Source organism: Macaca nemestrina, chromosome 16 (assembly GCF_043159975.1).
Source record: "Macaca nemestrina isolate mMacNem1 chromosome 16, mMacNem.hap1, whole genome shotgun sequence".
Lineage (NCBI taxonomy): Eukaryota > Metazoa > Chordata > Mammalia > Primates > Cercopithecidae > Macaca > Macaca nemestrina.
The window spans coordinates 98,613,748-98,632,303 of record NC_092140.1 but is presented as its reverse complement, the minus strand read 5'-3'; the positions used below and the strand labels follow the sequence as shown (position 1 = coordinate 98,632,303).

Below are 18,556 nucleotides of genomic sequence, written 5' to 3'. Positions count from 1 at the left end.
CTAGAGAAATCACAGATCATCTCATTTCCTCCATGAAATAAAACAGATTATCTGCAGACTATATAGAAGAGGTGGAGTTGGATAAAAGGGTTTGTAATGATGAGATTTCGGAATAAATCATGAGCGATGAAGAACAAAACCCTCATTGGGGTTAACAAGACCCATATGATCAGGCCATGGCCTACCTCCCTGGCCTCAGCCCCTGCCACGGTCCCAGCTCGCTCTCATCCACCTCCTCCCCCTCCCTCAAAGTGCCATCCATCGCTGACTGCCTCCTCTGAGGGTTTACCTGTGTAATACCCACTCAGCCAGATATCTGTTTAAGGACAACTTCCTCGGGAAGTTTTCAGTGATACCCCACTCGGCAGAGACTACGGCAGTTCCCCTTCTCATAACCCAGACAACACCCTGTGCCAGCACCATCCAACAGAAAGATCACGTGAGCCACATGTGTCATTTCAGATGTGCCAGTAGCTACGTTTAAAAAATAAAAAGAAACAAGTGAATGAATTACTATTTTGAGACAGGGCCTCTCTCTTGTTGCCCAGGCTGGAGTACAGTGGCACAATCACAGCTCACTGCAGCCACAACCTCCTGGGCTCAGGTGATCCTCCCACCTTAGCCTCCCCAGTAGCTGGGGTCACAGGCACATGCTACCACACCTGGCTAATTTTTTGTAGAGACAGGTTTCGCCATGTTGCCCAGGCTAGGCTCAAAATCCTAGGCTTGAGTGATTCTGTTGCCTTGGCCTCCCAAAGTGAGTCACCATGCCTGGTCGAATTATTTTTAGTATTTTATTTAACCCAATATATCCAGAATATTATCTTGAATTGCCTCTAGATTGTAAACTCCATGAGGATACCACAGCTTTCTTAGCTCAGTGTCAGAGCACTCAGTAGGGACTAAACATTTACAAATTGACTGAGGGGTATGGGGGCAGGGGGTTGAGGGGCATTTCCCTGCATTGAGGACCAGCCATTTAATGGGTGATACCAAAGCAATGTGGAGACAGAAGCAGAGTTAATCTGAACAGGGGCGTTATCTGGCAGGTACAGCACAAAAGACAAGTTCAAGGGAGGCAAAGGTGCCAGTGGGAAGCATATTCCAGGTGTTTAACCATGGGCTTCCTAACTGGATAGAGACGCTCTGCAAGGCCAAAAGGTGTCCCTGCAGCAGGGAGGGGAGGGTAAGGTGGAACAGAAGGACTGGCACACTGTTGCTGTGAGGGGGAGGGGGCACTCTAATAGAAAGTGTGGGTATTGAGAGAGCTGGAAAGACAGGAGAAGAGACTGAGGTCCAACTACAGGATATGTAAGTTTAAGCTTTCTAACATGGAAAGTTTAGGGAAATGACAAGGTGCCAAATGAATGTTAAGATACATTGGAAGCAGGCTGGGCGTGGTGGCTCATGCCTGTAATCCCAGCACTCTGGGAGGCTGAGATGGGCAAATCACCTGAGGTAAAGAGTTCGACACCAGGCCAACATGATGAAACACCATCTCTACTAAAAATACAAAAATTATCCGGGTGTGGTGGCAGGTTCTTGTAATCCCAGCTACTCAGGAGGCTGAGGCAGGAGAATCGCTTGAACCTGGGAGGTGGAGGTTGCCGTGAGCCGAGATTGCGCCACTGCACTCCAGCCTGGGTGATAGAGCGAGACTCTGTCTCAAAAACAAAAAACAAAAAACAAAAAACAAAAAAACAGTGGAAGCAAAGGTCACTCGGCTACAAATGATTAACTCCTCGAATGAAAATGTCTTTTAAGAATTTAAATTCTACAAGGGCAGAGACAATCTTTTATGTGCCATCCAAGCTCAGCACTTCTTAGGTACTTGTTAAATACAACTAAACTGAAAGTCAAAGTTCAAATGTTAAAAATCACATAGAAGTAAAACTGCCTTTGCAAAAATTATATCAGTGAAAAAACTATAGCAGTGGGGAGATCTTAGCCAATTCTCCTCTTGCCTTTAGCTTTCAAGCTGCCCTTAATTATTCCTGGGCTAAAACCAAGCTAATTTTGGGAGACATTTCGTTTATAGTTTAAATGGTAACAGCCCGTCCCCAAAATTCAACCGCCTTTGTAAAGCTAATGAGGGACCACCAAACTAGGCAACTGAGGAACCTGAATTCAGCTAAGGTGTAGACATAAACAACTGCCAGCCACTATTCCAGAGGTCACAGGATATGCAACATTCCCAATTACTCCTGCAGATAACGTCACTACTGGAGAACCTAAGATTGGCCTTTTGAGATATCTGTTCAGGTTTTTTGGTTGGACCCACTGACCACTCCGGTGGCCTCACCCAGAAGCCACTCAGAGCATAAGAGGACCATTTCCCACACCGCTATGATTGTGCCCCCAACCAATCAGCAGCAAGCACCCACTGACTAGCCACTCCCACCCCTTCCCCTAGACTACCTTTGAAAACAGCCCCCAAATGCTCAGGTAGGCTGATTTGGGTAATAATAAAATTCCAGTCTTCTGTTTAGCAAGATCTATGTGTGCAAAAACTCTTTATTGCAATGCCCCCACCTTGATAAATTGGCTCTATCCAGGCAGTAGGCAGGAAGAACCCACTGGGCAGCTACAGAAGAAAAAGCCACAATACTGAAATAAGATTTAAGTAAAGGTCTCCAATTTATGTGTTCAGTAATTATTTATTGGTCTAAATGATAAGGGTTCTCACAAACAATTAAGTCTTTAAGATTAACAGCCGAAATCCCAATAGGGAAGGGGGTGGCAGGTATAAATATTTTCCAGACTTACCTTACTTTTTATCTATAAAACAAACTAATAGCCAAACAGAGCCTTGGAAACTGAGAGGAAATAAAAACACACTCAAAAGTGTTTTTTATGTTCTCTTATTCAACACAATAGTCATCAATACAAAATACTTCTATGTCCAAATGTGGGTTTTCCCCCACACCTGATACACAAAGCAGTGGACACCAGTGGGGTGTCCTCTAATTCAATTCAGTTCTGACACTATCTACCTGGAGATAGCCTCAGATCTCAAAGCTGAGGGCTCAGTCTCCAAGACTGCTCCCCTCTCCACCAGACACCAGTCGCAAGTGCAGGCCTCAGGAAATTCTGACTGGCCTCAATTTGGGGTTCCCATAACCCCTCTTTGGGTTTAATTGACTTGCTAGAGCAGTTCACAGAACTCAAGGATACACTTACTTAGGTTACCAGTTTATTACAAAAGATATTACGAAGGATACAGATGAGATACCCAGGGCAAGGTATGGGAAGGGGTGCGGAGCATCCATGCCCTCCCGGGGCGTGTTACCCTCCGGGAACCTCCGCGTGATCAGCTATCCAGAAGTTCTCTGAACCCTGTCCTCTTGGGCCTTTTATGAAGACTTCATAACATAGGTATGGCTGGTGAAAATCATTGGTCATTGGTGATCAGCTTCCCCTTCAGCTCCTCTGCCCTCCCTGGAGGTTGGTGGTGGGGCTGACAGTCCTAACCCTCTACTCCAGTCTTTCCAGTGACCAGGGCCCATCTTGAAGCTACCTAGGGGCTGCCAGCCATTTAGTCAACTCATCAGCATACAAAGACACTTAGCACTTTGCAGATTCCAAGGAATTTGAGAGTTGTATGCCAGAAAACAGGGATAAAGACCAAACATATATTTCACAACATCACAGAAGCTTTACTATAGCCAAACACATCTTATTTTACATAAGATATAGGCCCTCGAAACTTGGCTATCAACACTTTTTACACTGGCCCCTATTACATACTTTAGAGCAATCTGTTATTTAAAATAATTCTAAGATTACTTTTCAAGAAAAAAAAAAGTAAACCCTCATTTGTTTTACATATGAAGGTGGTATGCTTTTAAAGTGGACACACAATAATTGTTTTATAGAATGTTACTTGTCTATTGCCTATTTTCTATTCCTCATTTCTCCTGCTCAGTCTATTTTTTTAAGAAAAAATAATTTTTCCCTGCATAATTTCTCCACTGAGGGAAAGTGACTGTCAAATTTATCATTCCTCAATCTCCAGGCTGGAAAGATTAAATATATAAGCTATGCTTGCATCCTATCCTTCACAACACTTCTGTTCCTATCTTTCCAGCTATCTTCATCAAGACTTCAGAGGCTCTGCCCTGGTGTTTTACAAATAACCAAGAGAGGACAAATTTATGACGTGGCTATTGTCAGTTTACTTCTGAACACAGCTGTATCTCTATAAAATAGTTTAATCATAAGCCATCAATGTTACAGTTCCTGTATCTTCCTATAAGAACATGAAACACTTCAAACTTCCTCACTGGATCAATTCTCTTTCGCTTTTCCTCTGACCAATGACTGTTTCAAAGATTTGGAGAAGTCTGTGAGCCAAGCCAGATCAAAGCCAATTTGTATCCAATTTGTTCATGAACACATGCTGTCAACAAAAAGAGTCACACTCTGTAACATATTTGAAGAGATTTATTCTGAGCCAAATATGAGTGACCATGGCCCGTGACACAGATCTCAGGAGGTCCTAAGAACACGTGCCCCAGGTGGTGGGGGTGCAGCTTGGTTTTACACATTTTAGGGAGGCAGGAGATGTCAATCAAAAAATTTTAAGAAATACATTGGTTTGGTCCAGAAAGGTGGGACAATTGCAGGGCGTGGGGATGGGATGGGGGGAGTTGGGGGGAGTGGCATTCCAAGCTATAGGTAAATTTAAATTATTTTCTGGTTGACAATTGGTTGAGTTTGTCTAAAGCCCTGAAATCAACAGAAAGGAATGTCTGGGTTAAGACAAAGGATTGTGGAGACCCAAGTTCTTACTTTCAGAGGAAGCCTTCAGGTAGTAGGCTTCAATAGGCTGTAGTAAAATATTTCTTACCGGACTTAAAGTCTATGTTAATGTTAACATCAGAAAGGCATAACAAGTCATGTCCGACCCCCACTTCCCAATCATGGCCTGAAACTGTCTCTCAGGTTAAATTTTAAAAGACCCCTGGCTGAGGAGGAAGTCCATTCAGATGGCTGGGGAGAAGGGGGAGCTTAGAATTTTATTTTTGGTTTACAATACATTAATATTTGCTTAAGTACTTAGGGATTCTGCAGTTAGCAAAATAGATAGGATCCCAGCTCTAGGAAGCATACATTCTAAAGGATAGAACCTAAAACACCTGCTTTTTTAAAAGCATACCAACTAGAGGACAATTTATTATTGTAACGTCATGAGCACTTGCTTGTTAAAAAATTTCTTTTTTTTTTTTTTTGAGACAGAGTCTAGCTCTGTCACCCAGGCTGGAACACAGTGGCACGATCTCGGCTTACTGCAACCTCCACCTCCTGGGTTCAAGCGATTTCTCCCGCCTCAGCCTCCTGACTAGCTGGAATTACAGGCACCTGCCACCACGCCCAGCTAATTTTTGTATTTTTAGTAGAGACGGGGTTTCACTGTATTGGCCAGGCTGGTCTCGAACTCCTGACCTCGTGATCCGCCCACCTCGGCCTCCCAAAGTGCTAAAATTACAAGCATGAGCCACTGCAGCTGGTCAAAAAATTCTTCTTAATAATTTCTCAGAAGGCTAATACACAAAATAGCCACCTTTACTGAATCCAACCAAACAAAATAACTTATTAACCACAGATTTTCCTACTGCTTTGTATTTTCTGAGGAAAAGAAACACATGCCAGGAAAGCTAAAAGGGATGTGTTTTGTAAAACTCTCAGGCCCTCCAACAGGCTCAATTTAGGTAGGCCTGCCCCAGTCTTCAAATTCTACATGCACAATACATATATATAACTTTTTCAACCAACACTGCTTCCTAAACAGAGGAGAACCTATGAAATGAGACCTGTGGTTCTTTTTTAAAAACCTAGAAGCATTTGGATAGAGGAAGGTGGGCCTGTGAACTATGGCCCTGTAAGCAGGAGGGGAAGTTAAATAGTTCTTCATAATACAATTTAAAGATATTTGAATTTTGGGGTGGCAGTCAGAAAGGAAAGAAAGAAGAGGGGGAGAAGGCCGAAGAGCCAACCAGATTACGAGAGCCTGGAGTCCTTCTTTCTTTGATGGTGGCCAAAATGTATTTTAAGGACAGAAATGCCTAATATTCAATGTCAACACTTCTGACATTGCTCCACTGTGAACCCCTTCACCCTCCCCTTCCTCTAAATCTCCTATAAAGCTTACCACACCCATAAAGGCTTTCTGTGAACTCTTTTTTTTTTCTTTTCTATTCTTTCCTACCTCCTGTGAGACACAACTATCCAACAACTGCATCATGGATCTCTCAACCATCCATTTAGCACCTCCTTAGATTGGTCCAAAACTGAACTTATCTCCCCTTCCACACCTCTACCATCAATTGTTTTTAACTGCTTCTTCTCATATCCGCCAACATTCCACTAGCTCATTAACGTCATCATCTATGCACTTGGAATGTGCTAGGTACCCTGCCAAAGGCATTACATGTGTAATTTCTCAAACCCTACTGAATAGGTATGACAATCATTTCCCAAATATTAGGAAATCAAAGTTCTGTCAGGATAGTAATTCTAAGGGTAAGTAATAGAATTAGAATTTGACCCGTTTTAATTCCACAGCCAGCTTACCCAGTACATGTCAATCAATGCCTGAAATCAAACAACCCAGGATTCATCCTTCCCCTCCTTAAGCCTATCTAGTCACTTACCTGGTCCAGCCTCCTAGTCATACGCGTTAAATGCCATGTCGTTTCTCCTTCCACTGCCAGCACACTAGCATTTACTAAGTCCTTACTATGTGGCAATCACTATTCTAAGTAATATACATGTTTTTTCAAGTTCTATCCCCCAAACTCTGAGATGAAAAACCTAAGGAACAAAGAGGTTTCAGTGTATGACAGAGCCTGATTCCACCCCAGGTAATCTGAATAGAGAATCCCTGAGCACTTAACCCCTCCATTATAACAGCCTCCAACTTAGTCTCAATACCGCCCATCTGGAAGCCCACCATCCTCCAGATGCTGCAGATACCTTTCTGGAATGCGAATGTTATCATGACATTCTCCTGCTTAAAATTAGCAGCTCAGTATCACTGACTGGATAAAGTCCAAATTTCTTAATCTGGTATACAAAATCCTTCATTTTTCTGTTCAAGTCAATTCAGTAAATATTTTAGTGACCAATGTAAGCAAGAAAAGGTGCCAAGTGCTCTGAAATGAATACTATACATGTCCCTGACTACTACTTCCACCTTGGACACTGGGTCCTTTGGCCAGACAAGCCCATATGCAAAGCTCATAATACAACAGCCCAAAGATACATGCATTTATTTTTAAGTGGCCTGCGTGCTCCGTGCCTACAATGTACGATATCCCAAATCAATCTGAAGGCTAGGTGCCTACGTAACACCTATTCTTACAGGTCTCCAGGCAGAAATGCTCGCTCCCTAAGTTCAAATTACTTCAGGGTAACTAGCGGCATAAAAGCATGGATCAGTTTCCAAATGAGAAAACTTCTGGGCAAGAACTAACCCCTGCCATCAATGGCTGGCATGCAGTAGGTACTTTATCAGTGGCTAAATGAATAAATAATGAAAAAATGTCAAAGCTGATGAGAAGACGAGAGAAACAAGATATATGGAGAATGTAACACACAAGTGGGCCGAATTAAAAGTAATGTTATTCTACTTTGGTTCTCATTTGGCCTACTTTTACCCCATGGGAAAACTCACATGTGGGACTTGGACAAGCTTAAAAAGCCAAAACTTTGTTATTCATGGCTCAACAAAGCTTTGACAAGCCAAAAAGGATACCAGATTCCCGCTTCCTTCTTTACCTGCCAAAGTCCATTTTCTAAAGAGGTGTGGGGGTGGGAATCAAATCTAGCAAAGTAAATAAAATTGATCTACTGAGATCCAACTTCATCAGTGCTGCATCGAAGTACATGCAAAAGAAATATCAAAATCTGTCCTGGGAAGAAGGCCAATTTACAAGTAAGTACTATTGCCGCAAGAATGTGAAATTCTTAAAGGCAGTTCCAATAAGCTGGAGCTCACAAGTGTTCCTCCTCCTGCACCGCCACCGCTCTTCACTCAACTTTGTTTCTGATTTCTGTGATTTTAAAAAGGATAATAAATACAGCAAAGTCCAGGCATAAGTGTACTTTAGCTCCTGGCACAAACGAACGTCTGGATTCATAAACTCAACGTAAACTGAAATACTAGAAGAAACACTACGTGAGTCAAAAGTCCTTGTTTAAAACGTGGCATAAAGCTTTGAAAAGCGAGTGATGTATTTCCTGAACGATGCTTTGTGTGCAACTGGTTCCAAATCAAGATTCGCATTTTTAAATTACCCACTGGAATATGTCAAATCTATCTCCCACCCTCTCCAGCCTAAAGAGAAAGGTGAGAATTCACAGGCAACAGGCTAGGGCGGAGGGAACGATCTCTCCCTATCCCTTTGCAGAGGAACAAAATCCGACAAAGGCAGCTAGTGCCACTCGCATTGCCGACACCACACACACACACACAGGAAATTTAAACACTCACCCCACCTCTCCCTTCCCTTAAGAAGCAAACGACGCCAAGATCTGCACCGCGGTGGCCGGAACCAGCAAATGCTAACAGCCGGAGGCCGCCCGCCTCCAGGGCTCCTACAGGCGGCGGGCACCGGGCGCCGACTCTCCCTCCCCGACCAGCCCCACACCGGAGTCCACGCCAGCCCCGCAGCCCGGGCGAGCGAAGACAGCCGCGGACGACCAAAGCTCCGGGGCGAGCAGCGGCGCCGCTCCGGCCGCCTCCCGGGGCGCGGCGTTCCTCCACACCCAGCCGACGCCCGCACCTGAGGCGGCTGCCCGCAGCCGGGGAGAAGGCGCGCAGCGAGGCGGGCAGGGCAAAGTTACTCACTGGGAAAGCGCGGCTGCCCGAGCCGCGCACGGCCACCAGCTCCCGCTCTCCGCGGCCCGCTGAGGGAGCGGAGAGCCTGCCCGGCTCCGCTCCGCCGAGAATTGCCGCCGCCGCCACCGCGGATTTCCTGGCAAGAAGCAAACTCCGGCCAAGACTTCACTTCTCAACCGCCCCTGCTGCCTTCCCGGGGGCCAGCGCTAAGGCCGAGCGGCCCAACCCGCAGCCGGGCCAATCGGAGGTAGCACAGGGCGGGAGGTGGGCGGACCAGAGGGCGGCTCCACCTATCCGAGAGCTCGGGAGGCGGGCCAGAATTGGCCCGTCACTCCTGGGTTAGAGTGAGACCACTCCGCCCTCGCCGCCCGCCTCCCCCACCCGCCCCGGGCTGTCCCCGCCGCCCGCCTGATTCCCCTGCGGAAGCCCTGGGGGCTAGGTGCCTGTGCGCATCCGGGGCCGCTGCCAGGAGTGGCACTGCTCGGGAAGGAGTGAACATCCAGAGGAATCGCGGGGCGGGGTGGGGGGAGGCTAGGAGAACAGGTGGCGCAGGGAAGCAGAAACGTAGTTGCGCAGGACAGCTGGACAGCTGGAGTGGGGCATGGTCGGGGCCGGCGGCTAGGGGAGAAGGGCCTATTCGAGAGGAAGCGCACCTGAGGGAGCGCGGCCGGGGCCGGGACAGGGAGCTGGGCGGAGAGCGAGTCTGGGTGGCGAAGGTTGCCGAGGCGGGGGCTGGGCACCTGGGAACAAAGGTGAGGGCGGGTTCCGCAGGTGAAGAGGTTTGAAGAGCCACAGCGGGTAAAGGGAAAGGAAGTCCACAGCCGGAGAGGACGCGCTCTGGGGGATAGAAGGAATCCTAGGACGGAAAGGATGAGGTGGGAAACAGTTTTTTCCCAAACTCTCACTACCCCAAAAGAGAAAGACATTTCTTTCTTGCCCTTTATTTGACCCAGTTGAGAATGCAACTGCAAGGTCCCCGGTGAGACAAATACCGCCTTCAACCCTCGTATTCTGTCGTGACTCATCTTGCACGTGACCTCCTCCCTCTTCAAGGTGTGTTGACCGACTAGAGCCTAAGCCTGTAGTCCCACAGAAGGCCCAGGAGGCCGGGGTCCCAGGAAGGGCCATCCTGGGTCAACACCGCCCCAGTGGGGGAGTCGGGCCTCTTTCGCCCTTGCCACTGGGAAGGGAAGTGATTTGGGGGCGGCAGGTAAAGCCCCGCTCCTTCACCATCACCTGGGGAAAGGTACCAAGGTTGAGCTGGCGCGCCCGCAGGCCTGTCTGGGCCTCGGGGTAAAGCGGCGCTGGCCCCACCCCCTGCCCCTCCCGCCGTGAGTGGCCTCGCCTGGTCGCCCAGGTGAGCCGCCGGGCCGCGAGCCACCGCCCACCCCGCGTCGGGGCGGGGCCTGGGGGCGGAGCCTGATGCCCCGCCCCGCGGCTGGGCCCTGCCGCGCCGCTGCGGCTCCTCCTCCCTCCTTCCGTCCTCCGCGCCTTCCGTCGGTCTGTCCTTCCTTCCTGCTTCGTCTCCACGCCTCGCGCTATGGGACAGAACCCCCGATCCGCCAGCACCACCTGAGGATCCGGAAACCGCCCCAGCGATGGAAGAGGACCAGGAGCTGGAGAGGTAACGGCCGAGGAGGAGGCGGGTGGAGCGGGCCGCGCCCAAGGGGAGCGGGTGGCCGAGGGGCACGCTGCCCGGCCTGGCAGTCGGGGCCTGACTCGGGGCGCAGAGAAGAATCATGGAGAGAGAGGTGGGGAGGAGACATGAATGTTTCAATTGAGAGACTGAGAGGTGCGCTAGCTATTAAGGAGGGAAGACAAGTTGGGAGACCAGAGTTAAGTATCCGAACTGCCCATCCCCGTTAGAACAGCAGCGTGTAAAATCACGCCCCGGGCCTCTGCTCCCTGAGGACGGTACTGGTGCCTCTGTTCCTGTAACTACGGCTCACGTTCCTTCTATGTACAGTCTGCTCCTAAAGCCACTCATCTGTGCACTGAGCTCTTTTTCTTCCTCCCGCTTGACTCCTGGACCTTCCATTCTCCTAGTTTCCTTCTCTTGCAAAATGGAAGCCGTAGTTGGGCCTGCATATTGATCATCTGTATCCTCTATTTTTATACTAGAGCAATCGGGATTTTTATGCCTTTCAACCCCCTTTTCATCCTCTAGCAGGACCAATCCTATTCTAATCCTATCCCTTGCTTGTGACTCTACCAAAGAATATTTTTGCAAACACTTAAGTTTGTGTTTTTCTAAAACTCCCTTTGTGGCCAGTGTGGATGGTCAAACGGAGCAGGGAAAAACTAGAGGCAATAAATTATTTATTGATAGAGTTTGTGGAGGCAGGAAAATGAGAGGCGAATAATTCTATGTAGCTGGAGTAGATTAATAATAATGCGTTGCAATGTGATATAGTAAATGAAAAAAGGCTAGTTACAAAACAATATTCAGTATGATCTCATTTTTATAAAAAATATGTGTGTAGAAAAATATCTGGATTGAAGACCTCAATGGCTGAAGGCGAGAGGAAGACAGCCCTGGAAATGGTCCAGGCAGCTGGAACAGATAGACACTGTGTGACATTTGTATTGCACGAGGAAGACCATACCCTAGGAAATTCTCTACGTTACATGATCATGAAGAACCCGGAAGTGGAATTTTGTGGTTACACTACGACCCATCCTTCAGAGAGCAAAATTAATTTACGCATTCAGACTCGAGGTACCCTTCCAGCTGTTGAGCCATTTCAGAGAGGCCTGAATGAGCTCATGAGTGTCTGCCAACATGTGCTTGACAAGTTTGAGGCCAGCATAAAGGACTATAAGGATCAAAAAGCAAGCAGAAATGAATCCACATTCTAGTCCCTTATGCAGTATACAAGGAGAACTGTCCTCTAGGATATTCTCTTCCTGATGGTGCAGAACGCAGAATTAGAAGTTTGTGGTTACAGCATACTCTGTCCTTCAGAAAGGCGTGATTCTCGCTGTTGACCCCTCGCAGCTGTTGGAACCTCTGCAAAAACCTCTGTATTCTTCTAATAAATTCCCTCTTTTATTTAAACTAGTTTGACTGGTTTCTGTTCCATGCAACCAAATGGTCCTTGAGGATGACTTTTTTTTTCTTTTAATTAAGCCAGCATTGAAAATGAGGAAACTGAGCATATCAGAGACCTAGATAAGAAGTGTGATCATGGGAATTAAAAGGAGTGTGTATCCATGTCTGTAGTTGGGGTGGTGGGAGTAAGGGAAGAGACAAAAACCATTACCCCAGTTAGACTGTTGTTAGTTTAAAAAAAGAAGGAAAGAAAATTGGGGTGGGGACTTGACTTCTTGCTAAACTTTTTGGCCTTTAAAGAATTGCATCATTTGCTGTGGTTGGTAGACTGGGCAAGGGTGGGAATAATTTGAAAGAAGTGTGAGAATTCTGGTTTTACATGAGAGTTTTAAGGAGTAAGGCTCCATCTTTGAGGCATTTACAGGAAATATACCAGTTTACTGCTTGAATTTCGGGATATTGATACTTAGTCATGATCTAAGTAAGGTAAGATGTTTTGATTATGTTACAGAAGGAGAAAATTGGGATGACTAGATAACATTTTCAGTCCTTAGATAGGTATAGCCTAGGGTAACGTAGAAGAAGCCCTATTTGAGAGAAGGTAAAGCCAAGGAGAAGGAAAATTCCAAGGAAATGACTGTTTTGGAAAACACATATCCCATCCACCAGTGCTCTGTGCTTTGGGGCCTTGTTTATGCTATCCCCTCTTCCTGGGCCAGTCTTACTCCTGCCATACTAAGTGAAAGCTTATGTGTCAGGCCCCCCAGCCTAGTTTGGGTACTTCTTTGTGCTTTCATTACGCCCTGTGTTTCCTGGCCTTGGTATTTACTATGCTGTTGGTAGTGTTTATTTACCCATTATACCAACTTGCAGGTCAACTTGATTCTGGTACCTGGAACACCTGACAGGTAGTAGACACTTAGTAAATACTCTATGAATTCATGTAAGTAGTTATGGCCTGCAGCTTTTCAGTCACTCAAACCTGACCTCTTATACTAGCCTGCTGTAGAGCCTACATTTCCTATACTCAGTCAACTTCTTTAAAGATATTTCCATATTTTTGAGCACTAGTATGTTCCAGGCCTTGGGGATAGATATATAGGGATAGTGGATGAGACAGAATAAGTCCTGTTCTCATAAAGCATGTGTTATAATAAGAGCCCCTTTAAAACAACAACAACAACAACAACAAAAAACATTGTAAGGCTCGCCATAGGACTCACACCTGGGAAGCCAAGGTGGGAGGATCACTTGAGCCCAGGAGACAAGCCTGGGCAACATAGGGAGTCCCTGTCTCTACAAAAAAATTAAAAAGCTATCCCGGCATGGTGACACATGCCTGTAGTCCCAGCTACTTGGGAGGCTGAGGCAAGAGGGTATCTTGAACCCAGGAGGTTGAGGCTGCAATGTGCCATGACCACACCACTGCATTCCATCCTGGGTGACAGAGTGAGACCCTGTCTCAAAAAATATATATAAAATTAAAAACTTGTAATTCTGTGAAAGCAGCAAATGTAGGGTCAAGATAGAAAACATGAGAAAGGAATCTGCTTTAGGCATGGAAGTTAGGAAAGGTGTTCTAGAGATTACAGGAAGGGAGAGAGCTGGCTGTGCAAAGAGAGAAAATGCATTCTGGGGGTATAGCATGTGCAAAGGTCCTGAAGCAGAAAACTGGTGGCGTGAGGAACTGAAGATATTGAAAGAAGATTTGTATGTTTTTGTAGCACAGTAGACAAGGAGAAGGGCCGGTCCCTCTGGAGTCCATGGGAGGAAGAGACGGGGTAGTAGAGATTTTGGATTTTAAGCACAGTGGGAATGGCATCTTCATTACTTTGATTACAGTGTTGGGGGAGATGAATTATAGGGAGGCTGGAGTAGTAGCAGAGAGAGACACTATAAAGAGTTGAAGTGGCCTAGAAGGGTAGAAGCTAATGATGGAGAAGAGAAGGTAGGTTTGAGGTATATTTTAGAATTGAATTGGCACAGAATTGGTACACCTCAGGAATTGAATGTGGAAGATGAAGAATCAAAGATGACTACTGCCTAGCTTTAGGGCCAATTACTGAAATTGAAAAGCTTAAAATGGAAAATAGATTGGGAGGTGGAAAAGATAATAGGAATCAAAAGTTTCATCTTTGAACATTGTAAGCAGTGGCTATGTGAGTTGGAGATCGTGGAAGAGATCTAAGCTGGAGACAAATTTTGTGAGTCCTTGCCATTAAGATGACATAAATTGATTTAAAAAAAAAAAAAAAAAGAGGGTGACAAAGAAGTGGGCCCAGAACCAAGCCCTAGGCAACTTCAGTATTTAAAGTTTGGGTCAAAGAAAAGTTTTAAAGATAAGAGTATTTATAAGTTTGGGTCAGTGTGATGGTAGGAAAGTGCAAAAGTAGGGTGTGGAAGCCAAGGGTTTCAAATAGGGAATAGAAAAATGTCACCTGCAGTTAACATGGAGGTCACTAGGCAGTAGCAGCATTAATTTACTGCCTAAGAGGAGTAAACATTACCACTCATACAGAGGAATGGCTTAGTTTGGTTTTCCAATAAAAGAAGCACATGAAGACATTGGAAGAGGTGAGTTTAGGTGGGAGCAGGGATGTTACAGGGCAAGGATACAGAATATTCTCTTATGGTGATAGTAAGAAGTTCTGGAAAGTCAATGTTTAAGGGCATTAGCCTTTGAAGATAAAAGGAAGCTTAAAAAGGATGTGGAAAAGGATTAAAAACTTTTTTCCTCTCCCAAAACTTTGCCTGTGGGAATAGTAAACAGAATTACTTACATGGAGTTTAATTCCTCTGAACCAAGGCCTGTCAGGAGATGAAAACAAAGTTTAATTAGTGGACAGCAAGGTACAGACTGATGATAGCAGATGAAGTACAGTGGGAAGCACACCCAGAGGCGACCGCTCACCACATCACGACTTCATTGCACCTAAAAGGATTTAGACTGATCATGTAGCATTCTGTCTTGAATCTCTTTAGGGTGGCCATAAACTCACAGGTTCATAAAAAACACCTGCAGAAGGCAGTTGGGTGAAGGGAAGAAACTGAGAACAGGGTAGGCAGGTTAACCAAGAGTCTTGTATATGTGAAAGGATTCTGCATAAAGTCTGTAGGGACCTGAGGGAAAGCTGAGTTGGTCCAAAAAGGACCAGGGAGACGAATGTGAATCATACTCATACGTACTGTGAAAAGTTAATCCGCATCTGATTTGCACTCCAATAACATTTTATTCTAAATAAACTCATGCCAGTGATTCAAGATCAGAAGTTCTCTTCAGCTGTAAAGTACTATGACTTTTAAAAAGCTGATTATTAAATAATATTATATACTAAAAGCTTTTAATATATAGTAATTCTGAGTACTTGCTGGCACTTTCTATTTTCAAAGTACTTTACAAGCTAATTATTTATAAATTGCATATAGCTGTAACATCTAAGTACTCTAATTAGTTGGCATAATGCACAGGTTCACACAGAATCTCTAGAGATGGAAAGGTGTCTACATACGAAGTGGTCTTGCATCTCAAGAGACAGGAAAGCATATCAAGTTCCATGGCCTACCGCCCACCAGCCGCCTTTTAGTTGCCCTTCAACATATTATTCAGATTTTAGATGGTCTCCAGATCACTAGACAAAAGTCATCTTTTTGGTTAGCGTTATTTAGAGTCATTCTTTGTAACAACCTTTAAACTGGGATCTTGGAAGTTTACGCATCTGCTTTCAAGTACTTACTAAGACCCCCAAACCCAGCCTTTTTTTGCTCGAATTCTTAATGTTGCTATTTTATTTTGCTGCTTTATAAACTATCCTGGTACAGTTACTGTGTGTCTGTTTTTTTTGTTTATTTTTTCCTCATGATGAAATTCTTCTCAAACTTGGATTATTAGATCTCTAATTATTTAACTATACAGTAAGTATGTACCTAATAGTAGCACAGTCCTGAGAAATGGTGGAAATAAGAGACTATGAATCTGTCCTGAAAATCCTTCTGTGGTTTTGGAGAAGGCAGACAAGAGCTGTACACATGAAAAAGAAAACCAGTTGTACTGACAATGAAGTTCCCGAATGTGCAGTGTAGAGTATTACGTGATGAATTCAGAATGGGATGGGTGAAAGGCACTACTGAAACTTCAATTCTTTCGTGAGCACCCATTCTGTCAGCCAGTGAAGATGGCAAAAGAATTGGCGGCTTATAAAATACTAATAACAGGAATAAATGGTTTCCTTTTTCTCAGTGTAAGAGAGCTGTTAAAGATTCTTGAGCGAGAACTGCCATAAAGTTTTAGTTTTTTGTTTTTTGTCCCATGCCCGTGTGCAGAATGGGTAAGTGGAAGGAAACTGGAAGAAGCAGTGAGCTGGGGACATTTGTAATAGTTCAGGTATCATGTAAGGAAGGCATACTTGTAGGATAGGAGATAAAAGGATGGATACAAAAAAAAATGCTTAAACAAAAAAAGTAACTTAGAGACAGATTCTATAGAGGAGTAATAGAAGAGTTGTAGATGACCCCAAAGGCCCCATATCCAGGTTCATTTACCCCTTTGTTTATCCTACCATTCCCTCACAACCAAAAACCGGTAAGGCAGGATTTATCATTTCTTTTTTTTTTTTTTTTTTTTTTTGAGATGGAGTCTCGCTGTGTCTCCCAGGCTGGAGTGCAGTGGCCTGATCTCGGCTCACTGCAAGCTCCGCCTCCCGGGTTCACGCCATTCTCCCGCCTCAGCCTCCCAAGTAGCTGAGACTACAGGCGCCCGCCACCACGCCCGGCTAGTTTTTTTGTATTTTTAGTAGAGACGGGGTTTCACCATGTTAGCCAGGATAGTCTCGATCTCCTGACCTCGTGATCCACCCGCCTCGGCCTCCCAAAGTGCTGGGATTACAGGCTTGAGCCACCGCGCCCGGCCAGGATTTATCATTTCTTCTCTCTAACTTGTCCTTACTAATAGGAGTTAGTGGGTGCAACCACCCTTACCTCCTTCCCAAACCCATATCAGAAGAATTCATGTCTTTTACAAGGATATGAATCCAGGGCTACCAATATGAAAATTGAGAGTTGAGGGGAGGAGATCAGCGCAGTGAACAGCTTGGCTCTTGCAGTCTGCACTCACCAAGTTGCTTGCTTTACAGGGAATGTTTTCATTAATTCGTTCCATAAATATTGAGCATACTACATGGAGGCACAGTTTAGGGGCCAAGGATACGGCAGTGAACAAGTTGACCCACATGCAGTTTTTTTTTTTTTCTAATGGCAGAGTTGGACAATAAAGAAACATGCAAACAAATTTAATTTCAGGTAGTAAAATAATGATGACAAGGAGAAGACACTGAGATTAAGTAGTTAAGGAAGGCCTTTCTGGGGAGGTGACATTTGAGCAGAGAAATACAGGAAGAGAGAGACCAAGGATAAAAGAGAATGAGCCCAGAATTTTTTTAAAAACCTGAGCTTAGATTATTTAGCAATGAAAGCAAAATTATGAACCTTTCTAGAGGAATAAATTGTGTATTTCAGCCTTGTATGTGTTTATAACTTTTATTAGTGCCTAAATTTATATCATCTGTCTTTAATCTGTATATGTATTTACCTAACAATTACAGTAAAGAATATGGAACTACTCTGTGGGAAGGAGGATATGTAGGACATTGGAGGTGTTTTTGGTTGGCTGATATATGTATGTATATTGCAGGGCTTATTTTAATTGAAAAAAAATTTTTTTTTAAGAAAAGTACACTTTTTTTTTCTTTTTTTGAGACAATTGCACTGTTAACCAGACTGGAATGCAGTGGTGCAATCTCAACTCGCTGCAGCCTTGACCTCCCACGCTCAAGCAGTCCTCCTACCTCAGCCTCCTGAGTAGCTGAGACTACAGGCATGTGCCACCATGCCTCACTAATTTTATTTTATTTTTTTGTGGAGATAGTCTCACTGTGTTGCCCAGGCTGGTCTCAAACTCCTAGACTCAAGTGATCCTCCCACCTCAGCCTCCCAAAGTGCTAGGATTATAGGCGTGAGCCACTGTGCCCAGCCAAAATAGACCTTCTTTAGGAATAGAAGTTAATGTGTGTGGAATCCTGAATATCTTTTCAGTAAGCATAGGCATAGCAAACTGAGGCAGTATAACATTGGAATTAAGAGCTGTTGGACTCACAATGCCTGGGTTTTGATCCTGGCTCTAGACGTTAGCCATGAGACCTTGGACATACTGTTTAATATCTTTGTGCCTGAGTTTCTTCTTCTGTAAATCGGGATAAGAAGAATACCATATAGGGATGTTACAACTGTTACTTTAGATAATATTCAAAGTGCTCGGGAATGTTAGCTATTAGTGTTATTATTGTAATATCATTGATGTTGAGCAAGCTGGGTTGGTTTATAGTCCTTCAAAGTGAAAACTTGGAAACAAAAAACCGTAGTAGCCTGTGTTATTTTTTTCTTTTCTTCCGTCTGTAATACGATTTGAGGACCCTTGTATGGAAGGTTATCAGTCTGTTAAAGCCATAGCTTTTAAGAGAAATACTTTAAAATAGCATTCTCATTAATAGGATATTTTAAAAAATCACAGACGAATTGTGTTTCTCCTCTTTGAAAAAAAGAAATTAAGATTCTGATGGAACATTCATAATCTTCCTTAAGCCTTAAGATAAAGGTTAAGCAGAAAGAAA

The 18,556-nt window shown here is 44.7% G+C and overlaps 3 protein-coding genes across 3 annotated transcripts in view; 2 read left to right on the top strand and 1 right to left on the bottom strand.

Moving 5' to 3' along the window:
- LOC105490208 (ligand of numb-protein X 2) overlaps positions 1–8,986 on the bottom strand; it is a 76,310-nt gene extending 67,324 nt beyond the window's left edge. The window contains exon 1 of the mRNA XM_011755610.3: positions 8,852–8,986. The gene's annotated coding sequence lies outside the window, so the exon portion shown is untranslated. The remainder of the gene's footprint in view (positions 1–8,851) is intronic.
- Positions 8,987–10,333: 1,347 nt separating this feature from the next.
- On the top strand, positions 10,334–11,900 carry LOC105490206 (DNA-directed RNA polymerases I and III subunit RPAC2). Its single transcript, XM_011755607.2, has 2 exons — positions 10,334–10,466; positions 11,326–11,900. Exons 1-2 carry the CDS (start codon positions 10,441–10,443, stop codon positions 11,699–11,701), a joined length of 402 nt encoding a protein of 133 aa, XP_011753909.1. The 5' UTR covers positions 10,334–10,440; the 3' UTR covers positions 11,702–11,900.
- LOC105490207 (RNA polymerase I and III subunit D) overlaps positions 10,335–18,556 on the top strand; it is a 45,647-nt gene continuing 37,425 nt past the window's right edge. Inside the window, exon 1 of the mRNA XM_011755608.2 lies at positions 10,335–10,466. Coding sequence (XP_011753910.1) covers positions 10,441–10,466 — 26 coding nt within the window. The 5' untranslated portion in view covers positions 10,335–10,440. The remainder of the gene's footprint in view (positions 10,467–18,556) is intronic.

Bases quoted from the DNA above. Each gene is read 5' to 3' on its own strand.
- LOC105490206 (XM_011755607.2), top strand. From the start codon at position 10,441: ATGGAAGAGGACCAGGAGCTGGAGAG. The intron at 10,467-11,325 runs GTAACGGCCGAG...ATATGTGTGTAG, and splicing joins GAGGACCAGGAGCTGGAGAG to AAAAATATCTGGATTGAAGA.